This window comes from Uloborus diversus, chromosome 10 (genome assembly GCF_026930045.1).
Source record: "Uloborus diversus isolate 005 chromosome 10, Udiv.v.3.1, whole genome shotgun sequence".
NCBI classification, from domain to species: Eukaryota; Metazoa; Arthropoda; class Arachnida; order Araneae; family Uloboridae; genus Uloborus; species Uloborus diversus.
In genome coordinates this window covers 8,698,604-8,722,001 of record NC_072740.1, presented here as the reverse complement: position 1 = coordinate 8,722,001, position 23,398 = coordinate 8,698,604, and the positions used below count along the sequence as shown (strand labels likewise).

Here is a 23,398-nt window from a genome sequence, read left to right as displayed (position 1 = left end):
CTGCTCCTTGATTAGAATGTTACTTCCATTAGGAGTGTTTTGTCCCAATATTCTGATGACAGAAAATGTTTTATTTTTGATGCTAACACAGCTAAATTGGTTGCTTTAGAGGAGCAAAATGTTGTTTAATTGCTGCAGAAAATCAAGATTTTTTTAAAATTGAGATTTTGGAAATGGGAATTTGAACTCTCAAGCATAAACTAAAACTTCTCCTTTATCAGCTCGCGAAAGGTAAGATACGCAGCTCACATAAAAGTACTTCCTCTCTTCTCCTTCGTATTTATTGAGTCACGTTTATGGGGCTTTGTTTAATCATCTTACTTAGAAACAACCGTTTGCAAAATCCTTTTCGTTGCAAACAAAGTATTATTACATTTCGTGCGGCTCGGTGGTCTAGGGGTATGATTCTCGCTTCGGGTGCGAGAGGTCCCGGGTTCAATTCCCGGTCGATCCCCAGGTTGTTGTTTTATTACTGATTCCTTTTGTTATTTCGGTTACAAGTTAATTCATCAGAAATGCAATTTACATAGTAAATTTCAATTCACATTGGAGCACAACTAAAAATAATAGTTTTTAAATCCATATTATTATTTTTGTCCCTGATTCAATTCTTGGTCGAGCCCAGGTGATTGTTATTTTACTAATTCCTTTTGTTATTTCAGTTGCAAAGTTAATTCATCAGAAATTCAAGTTACAGAGTAAATTTACATTTATGTTGGAACGACTAAAAAGAATAGTTTTTAAATCCATACTTATGGTGGGGTCAGGTGGTTGAAAAAAATTTCACAGCTGGCTACCAGTACTCTCTTTTGGATTCAGATAGTACGTTGGTAGACAAATCCAAAGAGCCCGGGACACAAATTTTTCTGGCCCTCTAGCAGCGTTGATTACGTCATCAATATAGTCGCCAAGTTTCGTGATGCGAGTCTACATATTAATCTGTAACTCGAATTTGTATTTGGATATTAACATATATTATTAGTGATTCTTAATCAGGAGAAAGTGTGCTTTCTAACGGTATATTTTTCATAATCCTTCATGTTTAAAAAACTAGAATTATTTTAAAGTGTTTTAAGAATATTTGTTCTTTATTTTTATTTTTTCAGACAATTTGCAAAACAACTTGGAATTTGTGTATATGTAACTGAAAACGTGTATTTTACTTTTTGTTCATCAAAAAATTACCTTCCAAATGGTATATATAACTTTTATTATATTGCAAACAGTTGCCGTTCACAAAAACGAAATAGCAAAGCACATAAAGTCAATATGACAACAATGAAATTAATGCTGGTTTTAAGAAAAAATAGAGCAACTTCAATAATGGTTACGTAACAAATGTAATGTTTGTGATGTAATTATTGTGTATATGTAAATAAATTCTAGCTTATTTAGGGGTAATTTGCAGGATTGATTTCAAACAGTTGGTCCACGAATAAGAAACAAAAGAATGTACACTATTACCCAAAATCAACAATACATTGTCAAAGACAGAAATGTAAGACATCCAAATAAAACAGTATCTTGCTGATATTATGCAATAATAACAAGAAGTCAAAGCAACGTATAAGGCAGAAATCAGCAGAAAAACTGTGTACACTTGTTATAATGAATGCTTTTCAACGCTAAAGATGTGAGCTTATGGAAGAAAAGACATCCGACAAACTTTTGTCGAAGGGGGTTCCTTGTTCCCTTGAAACATATGTATACGGTTTTCCTATGAATTTCTGCCTTTATACGCTGTTTTATATTCTTTTATTTTTCAAGCACTGAAGTATTTGTTCAATTTTTATATGCAATAATAACTAAATGATTTGTTAAAATTTTCTTGAATCATCAATCGCTTTCGGAACAATGGCCTAACATAGATAAAGTTTCGTCCATCGTATGCCCATTTTAATACATTTACAAGGTGTGCATCGCTTGCGGCTCAGATACAGGAGATAAGTTGCATAAAGTGTTTCGAGAGCTCAGGAATTCTTGTCCACACAGGTTGGAATGAACCTTCCGAAGTTAGTCTCCATTCTCAGTTGGTTGGCGAAAGTATTGTATAATGAGAATCGAGACTGTTGTTCCAAATTCTTGCTTGGAGGTGTTTGGTATGTTGTATCAACGTATATGCAGTGGAAGGAATATTTTCGCAACTGTCCAGGCGTGTGTTTTCACCTTAGAGCAGGATGGGAATAAGACGGTGTGATAAATGGAAGGAGCTAGTACAATCATTCGCTAAGCAAAAACTTGTGAAAACACCTCAAGTCACGTGACTCAACAACGACTGATGACAGTTTCATTTCACTGGCAGTGACTTATCTGCAATAAGAGGTCCAAAGCTTCTTTGTTTCATTCTTTCAATTATAAATGAACCTAAGAATATAACTAAACACATTAATTACTTTGCCAGAATTCTTACTCAAATTAAACAATAATAATCTGCATTTAATGTAATTTTAATTAAAAAATTGGGCCAAAGAATGTTAACTAAAATTAATTCCACACGACAAGCATCAAAACTTCTTTATGTACTCAGAAACATCTAAAATTCACTCCCTGCAAATACTGTTATTAGATTTTCCCCAAGCCAACATGTGAAAAATAAAAATAAAAAGAGTGAATTATGAAAGAAGCAAAATAATCGATTCCACTTACAGTTGCACTATTTTAATGCGCCGGGAATCCCAATCCTCTGTAATAAAAGCGAGAAATATTTTACCCCTTCTCCCTTTCCCTATATTAGTCAGATAACCCTACTCTCAACAGCAACAGCAAAAAAAAAAAAAAAAAAGCAAAGCTATAAACAAGAACTAATGAGTCTTTTTGCGCAGAGCTGCGATTCCTCGACTTGTTTACATTATCAACTTGCTTAATAAGCGTCCGAAATCATTCGAAACAATCACGTGGTAGCTGCGAATCATACATCCCCTGAAGGCGGCCGAAATCAAGTTCTCGTTGAATCTGCATCCCCCAAGAATTGAGACCCACAATGAAGACTATTAAATTTACCCCCTGAAACAGATTCAATAAAATTCGATGCAAAATTTATCGGAAAACAACTAAAACTAGTTCTACTTGAATGTAAAATACAGAATTTTTCAAGGATGGGGGCGAGGAAAATTGAACCTAGTAAACTGAAGTTTCAGTAGCTACATATGCGTCATGACTCTCAGGCCCATTTTTCAAATTTTACACTTGGGGGTTAAAGGGCATATAATCAATGCATAGTATTCCTACTAACAGAAAAAACTTCATTTAAATAGAAACAAAAATTTTTTAAATCCAGGATGGGGCGCCCCTTCTAGATGGTACCCCTGTAAAAAAACTCGGATGTTGTAAAAGTCGAGGGCGTCTCCCCCCCCCCGCCCCCAAGGCGATGGCGCACCCTCTCAAATGTTACGGAGCATCTGCCTTGGAAAAGAGCCCGCGAACCCTCCCCCCCCCCTCCAAAAATTGAGATAAAGTCTCAAAAACCACTCCTAAAAATTTCAGTGGTGCAGGCTAAAAGTTCAGCCCTACATCCCTCCCTTCTAAGGATTGAAACTCTTTATTTAAAAAGAGACTAAAACCTACCAAATTGAACCCCATAAACCGGTCCATCCAAGATGAAGCTTAGGGGAGGGGGACGAAGGGTATGTACCCAGTGCAAAATTAAACAAAAAACTACAAAAAGCACGTTCCCGTACATTAAAAATCATCAATTTTTAAAGCCGGGGAGGCGATTGACCCCTGTGTTCAATCGTCTCCATATCGGGCCTGCCCTAAAAATTGCAGTGACAGAAGTGCGCATCATGACACTGAGGCCCGTTATTTCAAATTTTCAGGGGAGGGGGGGGTGGATAAAAGAATTTATGTACTCAGTGCCTATTATACAAATTAATAATAAAACCTACGCCCACATATATGTCAGAACAATTATTTCGAAAGCCCGGGAAGGGGGGCGGGAATTGCCCCTTCTTGACCCCCTAAATTACAAACTTGATGGTACCCCTTCCCATCGTGCGTAACCCTACAGAAACAATTCGAGAAGTCGACTGTTCTAGTAGTCAGAGTTGCCCACTCCCCGACCCCTCAAGAGCGATGGCGCACCCTCTCAAATATTATGGAGCAACTCCTAGGACAAGAGCTCCCCCCCCCCCAATGAGATTTAAAAGACGCTCTCAGCCCCCTCCCCCCTTAAAATTTTATTGACCTTGTGTGCGCCATGGACACCCTTAGCGGGCATCCCTGTAAAAGTTAACTTGATTCTGGAACTCAGGAAGTCTAGATACTAATCGAGAACTCGATTCAAGCATCTCGAGATCTCGAATTAAAACATCTCGAGATCTCGATTTAAAACATCTCGAGATCTCAATTTAAAACATCTCGAGATGTCGATTTAAGACATCTCGAGATCTCGATTCAAAAGATCTCGAGAAGTCAATTGCTCGAGTACTCGATTCAAAAGATCTCGAGAAGTCAATTGCTCGAGTACTCGATTCAAAAGATCTCGAGAAGTCAATCGCTCAGTGCTCGATTCCAAAGATCTCGAGAAGTCACTCGCTTGAATACTCGATTTCGAAGATCTTGAGAAGTCAATCGCTCGCGTTCTCGATTTCAAAAGATCTCGATTATCAATCGCTCGAGTTCTCGAATTAAAAAGATCTCGATTATCAGAAGTACTCGATTCCCGAGATCTCGATTATCAAAAGATCTCGATTATGCCTATCACTAGTGGAAGTCAGTCTCTTCCTGTGTCAGTAAAACCAGTCGATACCAGGTCATTCCTCAAACGCTAGTTGATTGCTAAGAAATTGTTCCAGAAGTTTCAAGTAACGTTCAGTAGAACATTGGATCGGTTTTGAAAACTGCGATGTTTTGCCGTAGGACTGTGTTGTAATCAGCGGGATTCTAGTACCAAAAACAAACATTCTGCAATGGAACACATTATTTCACTTTCTACGCTAGCCTCTTTTCACTATCCAACAGTCGTACTGATCACTTCATACTTCGTAGCACATTTTAAAGGCGATTGATGGGTCATTTTGTTAACAGTGCCATCTGCTGACGAATTTTGTAACTAAATTTTCTAAACTTTTTCCACGGTTTTTACAGTTTTTGTACAGTTTACCACATAATTCTATCGATCTTTGTTGTAAGATGTTTAATTTTGAAATTAGGGCTTATTAGCTGCTCACCCTGTATATTCTTTGTTTTATTTATATAGATTACATCACTATGGAAATATTACCGTATAAGGATTAGCAGTATGACTTAAATCAAAGGGTGTTTGAGGTTTGACTCGCTTCTGCTCTGGTCAAATTTATAATATGAAGTGTGTTACATCTCAACTCTAGAAGTAATCATAGATCTTTAAAAGAGATAAATAGGCCTTTCTCCTACAGCGCAGCGTATTTCGCCCGGAGAAAGTGGGGTCATCATGATTCTTCCGAGAATCACGTGATCAAGGGACATCGTGTCTCCCTCTTCTCGGGCAGCAGTGATGTAACAATGCGAAGCGTCGTTAAAAGTCTAGGATTGTCTGAAGATTTTCATTATACTTATGTGAGAAATCTCTATATGTGTGAATCTGAGATTTTCTAGCGAAAGAGGGTTTGATGAATTTTATTAAAAAATAAAGACATAGTGAGTAACAGAAATCTTTCTTTCTGCGAAAGGCAAAAAAAGTCCCCCTGCAGAGTTGAAATTAAGAATATTTTAAGCAATTTACTGTAGATGCCGAGCATTATATTAAATCACTAAAAACAAGCGATGGAAAATTAATTAAAGTATGTCCGCGAAAAACTGAATTTTTCGGTTTTTCTAATTTCTATGAAAAGTGTGCTGGGAACATATGAAAAGTATATAGATGCCCGAATTCCAGTTCTAAACTGCGTAATGACTTATAAGCTTACTCAGGATCACCTGGAAACTTTTTTCAGTGCAATCAGGTTATGAGGGGGAATTCTACAATAATCGTCGGACAATTTCGAAGTGCGAAAAAAGGATTCTTCATTCATACGGAAATTAAAGAGTCCAGTTCTTCAAATTGCCTGATTTTGACAACCTTCAAATGCTAAGATTAAATTTGAAGCGTAACAAAAATGCTTTGAAAGAAAGCCTTTTCTTCCGATTCTTTTGACGACGATTTGGAAAATTCAGAAATCATCTCAATTAACATGAAGCAGTTAATTAATGATGTTTCTGACTACGCTGGATTTTTTGTCCGGCAATTGCACTCTGTTGTGAACTGCGACGACTGCAACGCAGTCTTAACTACAACAAATCAAAAATAGACCTAATAAAATTTAAGAATTTTGGGACACATTCATGTATGATAACTTATTGCAAGATTGCAGCCATTGAAATATGTACATTTGTGAAGAACAACTGAGCGAAAATGTGAAAAAGTTTTGGGAGTAAAACACAAAAATATAATGTTACTCATGAGACCACAAGAGTTATGAGAAAAATTTCAAATTCCGTTTTTCTAAGTTTAAATAAGCATATGTTGGAAACAGAAACAGCAGATTTTCTCGTTAAAAAGTTTATAAAATTAATCGTTACTAAATATTTAAGCGTAAGAATGTATCGCGCAGTCAATTCAAACAATGAAAATAATTCACAAAGACCAATAAGTAGAAAAGTAACAAAATTAATATTGTTAAGGGACAATAATCACTAGTTTTCTTCACCCTCGAGTTTAAATTGTCAAAATTATCATATTCTGTGGACGAAAAAAAAGAAGAAAAAAAATTGGAGAGGGGGCGGAAGTCAAATGACCATTCATGCTGTTTATAATTGCAAATGAATTTACTTTCTGAGCATTAAAAAAAAAAAAAGCACTGAAGTTGCTTAAAAATTAGGAACAAACCAAAGTTATTGGTACCCTATATTAGCCAATAATATAGGGTTGGTGCGAAACGCATGCGAATATTAGAATATTATTTAATTGAGTTGATATTCGATACTATTTACATTTGTATTTCTAATTGGTTTATGGTTTTAGATAGGGTTTTATGTTAAATTGTTGCACTGGCTTGAAAAGCTGTGGGAAAAAGCACGCATTGAAACTATTTATCTGTATTTGAAAAATTTGATTGAATTAAAAGAAAATTTATAAGGTCAATTTTTGTTTAAGATTTTTGAAGACGTCCATTTTTACTCAGTATTTAAAGCACTTGAAAAACTTTAAATAGCTTGTGCGCCTGCTTCAAAAGTTATGATTGGGAAAATATCTAATGAACCATTCCATGAAAAAGCTGTCATTTTGTCCCGCATTTCATTAAAAAGTGATAACTTAAAAAGGTTACAAAGAACATTTTTTGCAAAAGTACAACAAATACATTTGCGATATCTTAATGAAAAAAAAAAGTTACCTTTTTTAATTATTACTTTTAGTGAAAAATATGAGGTGTTACGTGAGGGACAGAGTGTTCCCTTTTTCTTTAATATTGGGTAAAATGCTTTAATTTAACCCATGCTTAAAGGGGGGTTTAACCCTTAAAGCATTTAACCCATGGGTTAAATGCTTTAATTTCCCTTAATTGTGCAAATGATCGCGGCGCAAAGTAATTCTCTTCGATAAGGGAAACAGTTTCTTGTGAGGGGTGTCCCTTGATCACGTGATGTCCAACGGGGGATGTTGACGCGCGCTCTGAGGAGAAAAGTGGGGAGAAGGCACATCTATTTTAAGATCTATGGAAGTAATGCGGATGTGGCGCCATCGCAGTTGTTAAAAGGCTCGCACATTTTGCTTCGGCAGAGTCATTACCTGAACACTCAGGTGCAGGTGCACCGAGATTTGTTTACACATTATGTTTAGTTACATAATAAAAGTGTTCTACCTACGTTTTATCAATTTACCTTTTTAAAAATACAGTCCACTATTAATTCAACCAGTGAACCTTACCAAAGTGTAACACGAACTAGCATATTCAAGGATACTTCTTTTATCTTCCAGTTTTAAAATCGCTTAAGTAACGTACAAGTTTTGGTTCCCTTTAATCTATAGAGGCGATGGAAACTCCATGTATTGTGAATTCGTGTACAAACGCCTGTCCAGATGCGAGACGGGCGGATACATAAGCTGAGGCCACATCGACTGCGAAATTTAATCGCGTCGATCTACGAAATGGCAATGGATGTGCTTTGAATTGAGGCATCAGATGGTCATCCGATCTATATCTATATATATAAAAATCTCGTGTCACGATGTTTGTTCGGGGTAAACTCCGAAACTACTCAACCGATTTTTATCAAATTTCATACCTATGCGTCATTTGGTCCAACTTAAAAGATAGGATAGTTTTTATAATTTTTTATTGCAAATTAAGTATTAATTATACAATAATAGTGTGAATTAATTGTTTAGTTCTAAAAATTTTTAATAGATGGCGGTGTAAGTTAATTGATATAACTCTAACATCGTTTGACTTACTGCTAAAAACAATATGCTAAAAAAACCCGAATCGTTGCTTATCATTTTTGTAGAGCGTTTCGGGATTTTACAGCTTTTTATTCACTTCCTGAGAAAATCAACTATATTTATCAAAAAGGTTTCTGAATTGCTAGAAATTGCAGATTTCACACTATTGTGAAAAATATTTTTCTCCACCAGTATCAAGATTAACTGAATGTTTTTAATAGGTGTATCGGTTTCAGATTGATCACGGTTCGTCCAGATCGTCTCAACTCCCAATGAGAGCGAAAAGATGTCTGGATCACGGAGTCTTTAAAAGAACTGCTGACGTGTTACCGTTGAGCTATTTGCGCAAGAGTTTGTATTAGCGTTGGCAATGATTGCATTAATGCTTTGGGAATTTAAGTGGAAAACCAAGACGGTTCCAGACTTTTACATTAAACCTACGTTAGGCTTCTCTAAATATGCCGGAATCATAACTGGCTTTAACCAAGAAGACTACTGATTTCTTCGAAAATATTCCAGGATAATTTCTGGAAGGTTACCAAATTTAAGCGGAAAACATTGATTCCCCCCCCCCCCCCCAAGAAACTTTTAATATCTTTAATTCTTGTAAAAATACGTTCGCAACAGAAAATTTCAGTTACAATTGCATCGTAAGGCATTGCTGCTACCTTTTTTAGATGGTAGACGAACAGCACATTCAGCTTAAAAGTTGCCTTTTAGATATTCATAACAAACCAAATGCAATGTGTAACATTAAAGAATAAACGCGGAATTGCTGCAGTGTTGGAAAAGAGATTGCATTATAATTTGGGATAAATGTACTATGGTTCATAAGTAAAAGCATGCATTCGAAGCACATCATAGGATTATGCAAGATTTGAAAGGCAACGATATACTTTTAGGTGGTATTGTCTAAATACTGTCTGGGGACTTCCGGCAGACAATACCAGTTGTTCCGATGAATCCAACGGATGTTTAAAACAATCGTTTTGATAGCCTAATTTCGAGATGATATGGTTGACCATGAACATGCGAGTACAAACGCAAAATGATCTATTCGCACAAGAATTTTCTAATCAATTGCTGGGTGTTGGAAACGGTGAAATTGAAATGTATCAAAATACACAGTACATCAAATACCCTGACAATTTCCGCACTGCTGTTGAGACGAAAAGTGAACTAATTGAGAGTGTATTCTCGAATAAATTTAATTTATTTTATTGTGATTGCCTCTGTAATCGCGTTATTTTGGCGTAAACGTTGATGCAGACGCATTTAACTTTTAAATGCAACAGTTGTTGCCCGGTAATTTGAAAAAAAAAATAATTAAATCGATACAATTGCTGATTAGAACGCATCATTAAAGTTTCCAACTAAATTTTAAATTCTCTGTATATACCAGGAATGACACTACACAATCCTCAGTTGAAAATTTATTCACCAATTATTACATTCCTTCTCCATAATTTAAACCCAGCCAGGTTTTCACAATTATACACGTATAGTTATCAAAAGTTTCACCGGAAATGCTCTTGAAGCAGCAATTTTGACGGGAAAGTTTAAAGGAGGAATCATCCTGCTGCCATGCATTCCATTAATATCATCAGAATATCCAACACAACATAGAAGGCTTCATATTCCGCTTCGCTTTGCCTTCGCGATAACCATTAATAGATCTCAAGGCCAAACAATAATGTCGATTTGGACAAGGAAAGTATGTGTTTCTCCCATGGGCAATTACATGTAACGTGCTCAGGTGTGGAAAAACCATCAAATCTGTTCGTGTTAGCAAAAGACAGATTAACCAAAAGTAATGTGAACAAATGAGTACAAAGATAATTTTCAATTTTAATAATTTAAAATAATCGAAAAAATAGTTCGAAATCAATGTTATCCACCTTATTTTTAAAATTCCACTTTTATAGTGGAATTTTATGACTTTTGTGAGAAGTCATTGATTAAAAACTATAGTTAAAGCTGAGATGAATAAAATGTGCATACAAGAACTGTATATTGGTTAATGCTTAATTTCAACATTATGATACTTTACCTACCACTTTCAAGTTATTTTGCACCATTTGACGAAGTAAGTACACAGCAAAAAATTTCCGAAACGTTTCTGAGTATTTCCGTGTAACGTTTCAGGATTTCAGTGGTTTTTATCAACTTATCGGAAAAATCAAGTAACATCGTCAAAACGTTCTCTGAATTGCTACACATTGCACGTATGCAGTTCCTCACTGTTGTGAAAAATATTTTTAGCTGCCAGTTCAAAGATTAACTGAACGTATTAATAAAGTGTATCGGCTTCCGTTCGACTGCAGAATGTATATTCGTCCATGCTAGTCAGCTCACAAAGAGAGCGAATGAGTATGAACTACTTGATTTGCAAGAATTGCAAGCGCGTAAAATTCGTGGTACATATTTGCAAATCTGGGTTTGCTTTGGCCATGTTTGCGAAGCTGCTTATGGAGTTTTCTTAACAAATCATAAAGGTGCCAAACTATTATATGATACCTACCTAAGTTTACTCTTAAGGCCATGTTTGCAATACTTCTTATGGAATTTTCTAATTAAATCAGAAAAGTGCCAACCTGTTACGTTATACCTACTTAAGTTTTATCTAATGTTCGGGAAACACGACTGGTTACAAGTGGGAAGATTTCTGAATTTTTCAGGAGGCTTCAAGGAGAATTTAAGAAATGTTACTGAATTTAATCGGAAAACGTTTCTGATTTTTGTAAGGTATCTTACTGGTAGAAATTGGTCACATCAGCCGCCCATTATTTTCCAGGAACAATTCTGAATCGTTTTAACAGTGATACTCACTAAATTTAATAAACGTAAGTATAGAAAGTAATGCTTTTACTGTAGAAAATTTAGTTAGTACTTTAGTAATAATTAATTAGTTAGTAATTTAGTAGTCCTACTTCGGCCAAACCCGACCATTCTCAATTCCCTGTAATTTGAAATCGACTGAATATTTTCCAGCATTGTTAAAAATATTGATTTGATCGTATAAAAATAATGAGTAAAAATTTATTTTCTATTATCAGCCACAGCAACGCGTGGCTGGGTCAGCTAGTATATATATAGAAATCTCGTGTCACGATGTTTGTTCGGGGTAAACTCCGAAACTATTCAACCGATTTTTCTCAAATTTCATATCTATGTGTCATTTGGTCCAACTTAAAAGATAGGATAGTTTTTATAATTTTTTATTGCAAATTTCATATTAATTATGCAATAATAGTGTGAATTAATTGTTTAGTTCTGATTATTCTTAATAGATGGCGGTGTAAGTTAATTAATCGATGTAACTCTAACATCGTATGACTTACTGCTAAAAACACCATGATAAAAAAACTCAGAAATGTTGCTTGGAATTTCCATATAACGGTTCAGGATATTACAGGTTATTATTTACTTCCTGATAAAATCAACTATATTTTTCAAAACATTTCCTTGAATTGCTACAAATTGCAGATTTCACACCGTTGTGAAAAATATTTTTCTTTACCAGTATCAAGATTAACTAAACGTATTTAATAAGTGTATCGGTATAGGAGCGATTACGGTTCGTCCTGATTGACTCAACACCCAATAAGTGCGAAAAGATATTTGATCACGAAGCTTTGTCGGAGTTGCAGAGGAGTTAAATTTTAGATACTTGCTTGAGAGTCTGTCATCGTGTTGGCAATGCGTGCATTAATGCTTTGAGAGCTTTCTTAGAAAAGCAGGAAGGTTCCAGGCTATTATATTAAACCTGCGTTACGCTTCTCTGAAGGTGTCAGAATCATAACTGCCTTTAACTAAGAAGACTACTGAATTCTTCAAAAATATTCCAAGTTAATTTTAGGAAGGTTAATGAATTTAAACGGAAAACAATTATTTTCTTTATTTTGTTCCCCCAAGAGATTTTTAATATCATTAATTCTTGCAAAGATACGTTCGCAACAGAAAATTGCAGTGACAATTGCATCGTCAGGCATTGCTGATACTTTTTTTAGATGGTAGACGAACAGCAGATTCAGCTTTAAAGTTGCCTATTAGATATTTATAACAAACAAAGCGCAATGTGTAACATTAAAGGAAAAAAATCGTGGAATGGCTGTAGTGTTGCAAGCGAGTGAAATTAAATTTTGGGATAAGTGTACTATGGCTCATAAGTAAAAGCATTCATTCGAAACACATCATAGGATTGTGAGAGATTTGAACGGCAACGATAAACTTTAAGGTGAAATTGTCTGAATACTGTCTGGGGACTTCCGGCAGACATTACCAGTTATTCCGATGAAATCAACGCATGTTTAAAACAATCGTTTTTATTGCGTAATGTCGAGATAATGCGATTGGCCATGAAAATGCGAGTGTAAACGCAAAATAATCTAATCCCACAAGTATTTTCTAAGCAATTGCTGCGTATTGGAAACGGTGAAATTGAACTGTATCAAAATATAGAGTACAACAAATAGCCAGACAATTTCTACACTGCCGTTGAGACGAAAAGTGAACTAATTGAGAGTCTATTCCCAGATAAAATTAATTTTTTTTAAATCATAATTGCCTCTGTAATCGCGCTGGTTTTGTAGCAGCTTTGTTTTCGGTAAACATTCCCGAACAGACAGGAATATTTGTGGATCGTCAATTGCCGACTGTCAAATACATATCCCGATGCATGTCGCAAATTGTGTTTATTGGTCGCACAAAGTCATTGGGAGTTGACAATTTCTAATGCAGGTTTGACATAAGGAGAAACAGTATTCGTCAACTGTTTAAAACAATTTTGACGACATACTATCCAACACAATCATCAATTTTTAAGGAGAAACTATATAACTTTCACGTTTGAGGACGTATTTCATAATCCAGACTTTACACTAGAGATGAATATGAAGCTTTAGTTTTCACTGCAGGTTTTTGCTTTTCAATTTCAAATTTGCCACTTAGTTATTATGATATGCCGTCACTTGATAGTTGGGCCACCGACTTAGTTAACACTGATTTGCAACGTATAACAACAGAGCAATAACGCTGTCTTAGCTACAATTATTGCGAATAATGAGCCATTACTGAAGGCTGGAAAAAAAAAAGCTCCCGATTGATGCTGAACAAGCCTATACAGTTGTCGATGAAAACAAAGCAGTAAACATTCCAACTGAATTTTTTAATTCCCTGGATACACCAGGAATGCGACTACACGATTTCCGGTTGAAAATTGGCTCAACAATTTATTCTTTTTCGCGATTTAAACCCACCTAAATTACGCAACGGTACACGCATCTTCATCAAAAGTCAACAATTTTGACGGGAAAGTTTAAAGGAGAAATGTTTGTGTTGCCACGTATTCCATTAATAGCGTCATAATTTTCAAACACATTTCAAAGGCTTCAATTTTTGATTCGTTTAGCTTTTGCAAAGACCATAAATAGATCTCAAGAACAAACAATGTTTTCTTTCGGTTTGGACTTGAAACATAAATATTTCTCTCTGGGCAACCATATATCGCCTACTCACAAGTGGAAAGTTATCATACTTTTCGTATCAGCAAAAAACTGGTTAAGCAAGAACATCGTGCACAACGTAGTGCTTAGACAGTTTTCAGTTTTCAAATAATAGAAACAATAGTTCAAAGTCAATGTTATCTACTCCATTGAAAAATTTAATTTTTATATGTTTTTAATTTAGTTTGTGTATTTTGTAAAAAAGTTATTGAAGGTGAATAAAATGTAGTGTAAAAATTTTCGATACTTGCTTGCAGTTCTGGCTAAGTTTTGGCTATGTTTGTATTACTGCTTATAGAAGTCCCTTAATAAATCAGAAAGGTGCTAAACTTTTTTTTTTTTTTATCCCTTCCTAAGTTTAGCTTCAGACGAGAAGATCTTCGAATTTTTCAAGAGGCTTCCGAGATAATTTCAGGAAGGTTATTAACTTTTATCGGAACACTTTCCGGGTTTTGTCATGACATGTTACTGGCAGAAATTGGCCACATCAGCTGCCCATAATTTTTCAGGAACATTTATGAATCGTTTTTACATTGAAGCATGCCCATTATCAATCTCATATATTTTAAAATCGGCTATACTATTCTAAGCTCTATTAAAAATATTTATTTGACTATATCAAAATAATGAGTAAAAGTTCATTTTAATCCAAGTTTTTTGCCACAGCAACGCGTGGCTGGGTCAGCTAGTATATATATACATATATATATATATTTGTCTTTTAAGTGTTCCATTTTACAGTGAAAAATTGTCACTAGGAAATCTGCGTTCACGGATGACCATCTGATGCCTCAATTCAAAGCACATCCATTGCCATCTCGTAGAACGACGGGACGGTATTCAATTTCGCAGACGTTGTTGACTCAGCTTATGTATCCGCCCGTCTCACATCTGGACAATCGTTACACGAATTCAAAATTGAGTCTGCATTTAATAGTGTAAAGTCAGGAATCAAATTTTTTTCTTTTATAAATAAATTTACCATATGCAATTTAAAGGAGAGGACCCTGGACACCTGATTTTTTTTTTGTATTTTTTCCCGATATTATGTATTTTTTGATTCGAAACTCCCCAACTTGAGAGGTTACTCGTTGTACTCCAAAGAACGCCCATTTCTTCATAAAGGAGGGGGAATATGTATCTTTATAAAAGACGAAATCTCATCCTACCGCATCAATAATAACATCCCGGATTTTGAATCCCTCACCACTCGGGTTCACGTTAACAGTATTGATTTTGACATCATTAACTGTTATAGACCTCACGGGATAATCAGTCTGGAAACTCTCAATGAATTGAACAAATTAGTTGCTGGGAACTCCATCTTCACTGGAGACTTTAATGCCAAGAGCCGCACATTTGGGGATCGTCTCACGATCTCAAGTGGAAGAAAACTATCAAACTGGATTATTGAATCTAATCTAGTGTTATTAAATGATATAATTTCCACTAGAATCAACAAAGGCATTGACGATGGGATTTTAGACTTAACACTTATTCATAATACCTCCGCGACTAATTTCATATGGTCAAGGATTGAAGAATCAGGAACTAGTGACCACTACCCGGTTTTAATAAAAGGCAACATGAGCATCAACACCAACAAAAAAAAATTATGTAAATTGGATGGGATTATGTATCAAGAGACCTAATGCAAAAATTTGGAAATCAGAATTCAGCTCTTGTAGACAGTCAAGATGACTCCCCTTCCACAATCCAGAATTTGGATCTTGACTAAACAATTTCAACAACACGATCAAAAACGCTATTACCTCTGCTTCTAATACTGTCAATTACTGTACAAACTGTAAAAATGGGTGGTGGAACCTTCAATGCGCCAAAAAAAAAAAAAAAAAAAAAAGAAAGAAAGTGAGGGACAAATGCAGAAAACTTGCGAAAAGAACACAAAAACTGGAGGATTGGATCAATTTCAAAAAAGCCACAGCCATATTTTAAAAAATTGTTAAAAAATCTCAAAAGGAATTCTGGAAAAAATTCATTTCAACATTAATAGTCTAAAAAGTTTATACTTAAATTTCAGCAAAATTAAATACCTTACAACTAAAGATATCGTCAACAGCAACTTAATCATTGAAAACGAAGGCCACAAACTTATGAATGCTAAAGACTAAGCGGATCTTTTTATCACATATTTTTCAACTAGAAAAAAATGAAGATGACTCAATTGCTTGGGTAAATTCATCCCCTTCTTATAAGGTTCTTACTTTATCACATAACATTGGAACTGAAGAAATTATTGCTACCATTAGATCTTCAAAAAATAAATCACCTGGAACTGATGGAATTTCGTCAAGAACACTGAAGAATATACCAATTATATGCATCAAAAAGCTTGCCTCTATTTTCAATAGAAGTATTAAAGAAGGTATTGTCCCAGAAATTTGGAAAGATACTAAAATTATCCTAGTTAGAAAGCAAAATAAAGACCCGTAAAAAATTGCAAGTTGCAGACACATATTTTTAACCCAAAATACGCGTAAAATTCTTGAAAAGAGCATCCAAAACAGATTGAACATTTGGGCAAATGTTGAAATTTTTTTTCCAAACTCCTTTATGGTTTTATTAAAGAAAGAGGAGCCGATGAGTACCATTTCGATTTTTTTGTATATTAAGAGAAAACAGAAAAAAAGAAGACACATCTGCGTTTTATCTACAGACATCAAGGGAGCATTCGACAACATCTGGATTCCTCCGCTAATAAGAAAATTAATCACCTTAAGTCTCGACCCCCTTTATCATCCATTGGATTCAAAACTTCCTTCACAATAGAAAAATTTTTGTGTATTGGAAAGGAGTACAATCTACATGTAAATATACAAACTGCGGTCTGCCCCAGGGGACCATTCTTTCTCCCTTTTTATTTAATTGCTACTTCACGGACCTAGTTGATTACATTCCCGATGCTAATATATTTGGCTATGCCGAAGACTTCTCTTTTGTTGTCACTGGGAAAAATGAACAAGAGGCAGACCAAAAGCTCAACAACACGATGGAAAATCTGGAAAGTTGATTCAGAGAAAACAAATTACAAATTCAGTTGACAAAACCGTTATCATTGATTTCACTCCGTCAAACTCCAAAAACACTGATAAATTCTTCGTGCAAGGTTCTGAGATAAAATGGAGCCCCGACCACAAGATCCTAGGTATTGTTTACCAAAATAATTTAAAATGGAATGCTCACACTCTTTCTTTAGATTTTTTTTTTCAAAACCTCCAACATCATCAAATGGATTACCAAGAGAGTTAACAGCATCAGCACCAAAAATAGTATCCAAATCATTAAACAAACCGTTATTGCTCAATCTAACTATGGCAGCCACATCCAATTAAACAATACTAAGAAGAACTGCACAATAATTAACACTCTAGAGCACACAATTATCAGGAAAGCCTTGGGCGACAACACCTTTGCCCCTAATGATCTAATTAGAGAAATTACTCAAATGGACACTATCAAAATCAGATCCAAACAAAAAGCTGTCGTTTTTCATATAAAACAACATTTAAGAGGAATAAAAACTGCAGAAGCAAGTGGGACAATTGGAAAAACTGGAAAACTGACGAAGATGAAAAGGAAATTTACAAACATATAATTAATTTGATTAGAAACCTTAAAATCGAAGACAACTGGCTTTGTAAAGAAAACCCCAACTCGAAAAATAACAAATGTAAAATTAAATATAGTATCGACGACTTCATTTTTCAGACCTCTACAATCATAGAAGAAATAAAGCAGTCTTTCCACAAATTCAAGCACTCCAATAGAGATAAGGAGTTTTGGGCCACAGATGGCTCAAAGAAATCGAGAACAGCCTTCTCAATTGTTAACTTAAAAGAAAACATTCATCGAAAGTTACAAATTCTCTCCCCTTTTCATCTATTTTTACTGCTGAACTCACAGCAATCTGGTACTTCGCTAAATTTTCCCCAAAAAGAAACAAACCTGTTATTCCACTCACAGATTCACAGAGTGCAGTTAAGGCCCTCCGAAATGAAAATAAGCAAGATGATCTTCTAGTTAAAAATACCAGGACGCACCTAAAGAAAATGGCTGAAAATCAAGAGATCTCATTAATTTTGGTACCCGGACATAAGGAAATCTCAGACAACGAAATAGCAGATTCACTCACCAAAGAGGCAGAACAAAACGTCAATACACCTATGATCCCCATCTGTTCCTGAAGAGATTTACAAAATTATTTAACAAGTGAATTTTACAAAGAAAGAGGCATAATATGGAACAATTCAAAGTATTATAATAAATACAAAAAGCTCATTCCCTCCCTCAGAATTAAACCTAAATGATAACTAATTGGTACAACGAAGTCAGACTAAACATAATACTTGGTAAATCAGTTCTAACTAAAGACAAGCTATTCATCATGCGCAAAGAAAGTTCCAAAGTTCCCCTCTATGTACTACTTGTTGTATTATAGAGGATTTCGAACATCTAATGTGGACTTGCCCAGAAAACTCTTTAAACAGACACCATATCATCTCTATCTTGAACGCCAAAAATTTCTCTCATGACGATTTCTTCCATCCAGACGTTCTAGCGATCCCTTCTTACGGGAGGGCCGTGTTGAAGATGTTCTGTAGATGTGTTTAGGAGGAGGGATGTTTAGTCCTCCTCTCTTTTCTCTCGCCAAAACGGATTATTTGTAGTTTGTGCAAACTGTGTGAATTGGGGTGGAAGGAATCTGTTTCTATATCGCCTATCTATTTGCGTGGAAACGCCGGAAAGAAGAAGAGGAAATATAATGTTAAATATTGATTTTAAACATGTGTTTTTCACTTATTTTTGTTTATGTATTTTAAAATGTATGAAGTATAATTGTGTGTATCCATCCTTGCAGCGATTTGTTAACAGATAAAATGTTTGTAACTAATTTAAACAAGGCTTTTGAAATGAGCAAAGTTCATGCACAAGCACAGTTACTGTGGCAAATTTGTTATATCCGCGATGGCTATTGCGCCGGGAAAATGGTCGACAAACCGGTGCATAGCGCCACCTATTTCCGGCGTAAGAAACTTGCGAGAAGCTCTATTACGCCGGGATCTCGGCGCAATAGCCGTAACCGAAAAGATGCACGTGTGTTTATTATGGTTGTCTTGAAGTCGGATTCATTAAAATCAAATCTATTCCTCAGAAATCATCAATAATTGTATATTTTAACCATCAAATGCTTCAAATCGGGATTTGGCCGTTTCTCGTCCGCTGATCGAAATTTCTACAAGGCTTACACTTTGTATGTTTCGACTAAATTTTGTATGCGGTTACAAAGCTTTGTATTTATTTCAACAAAAAGCGTTCTGCTGTCTATGCTTTCGTTGCTTTTATACTGTTGAGAGCAAGATGAATGAAAGCGGTTCGAATACTGTCGCAACAAAAAGTTGTGGCGATCGGAAATTTTATTGTTTTCCCAACGAATATTCTGTCGAGCAACAAGATCCCACTGATTCAATTAAAACGACAACTTTATTAAATGAAATATATGCTAATATATCAAGCCATGAAGCAACGTTCGATGGCCCTTTCGGTTCAAAGTCAGGTTTGTATTCATTATCATAATCTTTTGATGTGGTCACGAGGCTCTCATTTCGAAATTTTCCAGGAGGACCGCACGCTGTATAGAAAACAAATTTTATCGGAAAACATAAAAAGCCATGGCCATATATACAAAAAAATCAATTTTCATATCAGGGAGGGAGAGCGCCCCCCCCCCAATCCCCCATTATGAGGTAATAAGATTGATTATCCTAGTGAGGACCTGGTGCTCACTATTATGCTTTGATTTACGATTTGCTTTTTTTCAGGGAAAAAATGTTTTTTTTTTTTGTTTTTTTTTCAGCTAGTAAATGGTAGTGATTAAGTGTAAATAAAAATCACAAATACGAGGACCAGCAAGGCTTGTCCTTGTCAGTTAATTTGTCCTCAATACAGATCAATGGCCTTTTTAAAGGTATTTACTTTCTTCTCATTACAGCCTATTCTGGTAAGCTGTTCCAACTGCTCACAACACTACTAAACTAGTAATTTTTCCTAATTTCTAGGTAGCCTGAGATTTAAATTCCCCCGTCCTTCTTTCCGTTCAAAAATTTTACCCATAAACCTCTATCATTTTGGTAAATTCAAACAACTGAATCATGTTTCCTCTGACTCTCCTTTGCTCCAGGGTATACATACTAAGACTTTAAGGTCTGGTATCATGACCTAAAACGGGAAGTCCCCCTACTATCCTAGTAGCTATTCTTTGAACCCTTTTCAATGAAGAAATATCTTTCACGAGATAAGGAGACCAAAATATGGTATACCTATTCCACAAAAACTGAGAATAGCATACTCCGAATGAGGTCTAACCACTATGTAAAGGCAGAAAATACTTTGAAATAGATCTATTGATAAAACCAAGCATTTTGTTGGTTTTATCACTTGCAATGCTGCACTGTTGATTAAATTTAAAATACTGATTTATTGAGATGCCCAAATCAAGAACATTTTTTGCCTGACTAATGACTGAACCCTGTAAATAATAACTTGTAACCTTTTTTTATAACCTCAATGTAGCACTTGACATTTCCCAATATTAACTGCCATACCCCACCTATCCACCCACTTAACAATATAATCTAAATCCTCTTGAAGCGGTTTTACTTGTTGTTTATTTTCTACAATCACATTAACTTTTAGATCATCAGCAGAACAATTCAGGTTTCTAGAAATACTATCACAAATGTTATTCATAAAAATAATTAACACAAGAGGTTTTAAAATTGGATCGGTGTGGGACCACGCTCAAAACATCATTCTATTTAGAATGATTTCCCCTCACAACTACTGTTTGTTTCCTTCCAGTCAGCCAATTCCTAACCGAAAGCAAAATTTTCCCTCATATTCTTATATGAGCGAGGGGAACGCATCTTAAGCAGTGGCGGATGGGGCAACATGAACCGGCCCTGGCATTTACAGGCCAGCCGGCCCCTTAAGACTTGCTCCTTGAAGAGGAGACGCTCCCACCGTCCTTGAGGTTTTTTTTTTTTTTTAGACGTAAAAGATAAAGCAGATACATCTTCTAGTTTTCGCAGGGAGTCACCATTAGAATTTGAGTATTCAAATTATGAGAACTGCGTTTATGAATGTAGAGAAAAAGAATCAATAATACGAACACCTGCATAGCAAAATTAATATTCTTTCTGATGATGGGGGGGAGGAGGGTTCGGGGGCACTCCCCCGGAAAATCTTCAAAATTATAGCTTTAAAAATGCAACGTTAGCAGGGACCGATTTACACACTTGGGTGCCCCGGGGCACAGACAAATATGGTGCCCCCCCCAAAAAAAATATGAAGGTAATTTCTGGATATTTTTTTGATAGAAAGAAATCTCTGAAATAAATTCTTGATTTTCATGTAAGAAAATTTTTTACAATCGCAGATGGAGAAACTATTATGGTTAAGGTAAATCATAAGGTGCTTTCTGCGTTCCTTTATTTTCTCCTTTGTTTTCTTGGAGTAAATTCATCTATAATGTCCTTATAACCAAGTTTTGCGGTCAAACTTCCTTCTATTAATAAAAGAGCTAATGAAGATAATTTACTATCAGAAATGAGAGTACGCAAAGGACACTTAGTTCTCTTCTATAGCGAAAATGATCGTTCTCCACTACAATTGAAGATTGGCAAAGTCAAAAACAATTTCAAGGCTGTATCTACATTGTCAAAAGCATTTTTAAAGACATTTACCAAGTTTATGGATTATGGGAAAACTTTTCGGTGATTAAACTATATTTTACGATGATTGAACTAATATGAATAAATTCATCAGGAAAAGATTCCTCCAAATCACAGGAGTTAAGATTTTTAAAGATCTTTTGCACTTTCTCAAATATTTTGCTTGTTGCACTCAAACAAGTAAGAAAATTTCTTTAATATGCCATCATAGGCTGACATCCTGAATTTTAGTTTCATAATTAAATAATCACAGATTACATAAAAACAGGAAACCTTGAAACTTTGCTTAGAGTCTAATATGATTTCTTCACATCGTCCATCATAAAACTGTTTTGGAGATTTTTTCTGTCTTTTTGCACTCTGTCTTTTTGTTCAAAAAAAAAAAAAAAAAAAATGACAGAAATTTGGTATTCCCTTTCCTTTGGTGCCCCGGGCCCGGGCACGGACCCCGAATGCCCTTCTGTAAATCAGTCCCTGAATGTTAGACTTTTTAAATGATCTTGGGCGATGTTTGCGGGAGGGGGTATTTGGAGAATTCCCCCAAAACTTTTTCAAAGTCTGAGTTCTAAAACGTATACGTAAGCAATGTTTTCAAACACTAGACGGGGGAAAAGGGCGTTCAGGAATTCTTTCTGGGCAAAATTTCTCAATTGAAGTTCTCAAAGAGCCAATTTAGGTGACAATTGACGATCTTTCGGGGGAGGGCTATGATTTTTGAAATTGAAGTTCTTCAAAAAGTTTGTTATCTATAAATTGCTCCCCCCCCCCTCCTCAAGTCAGTATCTGAAGGTCTTATGTGCAATAACGATTCATGAGGAACTTTTCACGCGATATCGCGTGAAAAGAGAACGTATAGTTTTGATGAACGTCTTTAAACTATCTTTGACAATTTTAATGAAAGCAAAGATCCGGTGTCCCCCCCCCTCTCCTCCGGGAATTTTTTTTAATTAGTGGTCTTAAAAATGCATTCTAGATGATCTTAGGTAATGTTTGGGAGAGAAGAGGCTCAAAGGTGCTCTCCAGGAATTTTTTCGTAATTGAAATCTAAAGAAAGGGATTGTAGGTCTTCTTTGATAACCTAAAGGGGACCGACAATTCTTGGAAACCGAAACTTAAAAAACGTTATTTCTTCGACTTTCAATGACGTGAGGGGGAGGAATTTTCGTGACATAATTTGGACTTTAATCCCATAAAACGAAATTTTAGAGGACCTTTAGTGATGCTGGCGAGCGTGTTGGGAACAAAAAGTTTTCTAAGTTGGCTTTTAAAATGCAGTTTTTGTCGATCTTTGGTAAGATTAGTGGGTGAAGCTGTTCGGGGACCTTCCTTCCGTAATTTTTCGAAATTTGAATTCTAAAACGCAGTCGTAGATGATATTCGCTGATGTTACCAAGGGTTCATGGGCTCTTCTTAGAAATCTTTTCGGGATTGAAGCCCTAAAAAAAAATTTCATACCATTTTTGGCGATACAAGGGCGAAGAGAGATTCGATGATCTCTGAAAAATTTCTTAATTGTAGTCCCAAAAACGAAATTTTAAATGATCCTTAAAGATGGGGTGGAGGCGCTTCTGCAGGATTTGGGTGATCACTCTCCTGGAAGCTTTTCGAATTTGAAGTCCTAAATACGAATTGTAAGCCATCTTTGATAACGATAGGCGATATGAGATGGGACTGGGTTCTGATTTAGAAACTTCCCCTGCACTCTTTCAAAATAAAAGTTTTAAACACGTTTCTAATCTACCTTG

General features: G+C 35.5%; 1 protein-coding gene and 1 non-coding gene across 2 annotated transcripts in view; both read left to right on the top strand.

Annotated features, from left to right (window-relative positions):
• Positions 1-382: 382 nt before the first annotated feature.
• Trnap-cgg (transfer RNA proline (anticodon CGG)) lies at positions 383-454 on the top strand. Its single transcript has one exon. It is a non-coding gene; the product is annotated as a tRNA-Pro (tRNA).
• Positions 455-19,265: 18,811 nt separating this feature from the next.
• LOC129231354 (uncharacterized) overlaps positions 19,266-23,398 on the top strand; it is a 112,382-nt gene continuing 108,249 nt past the window's right edge. Inside the window, exon 1 of the mRNA XM_054865646.1 lies at positions 19,266-19,477. Within this exon, the coding sequence (XP_054721621.1) occupies positions 19,282-19,477 (196 nt within the window). The 5' untranslated portion in view covers positions 19,266-19,281. The remainder of the gene's footprint in view (positions 19,478-23,398) is intronic.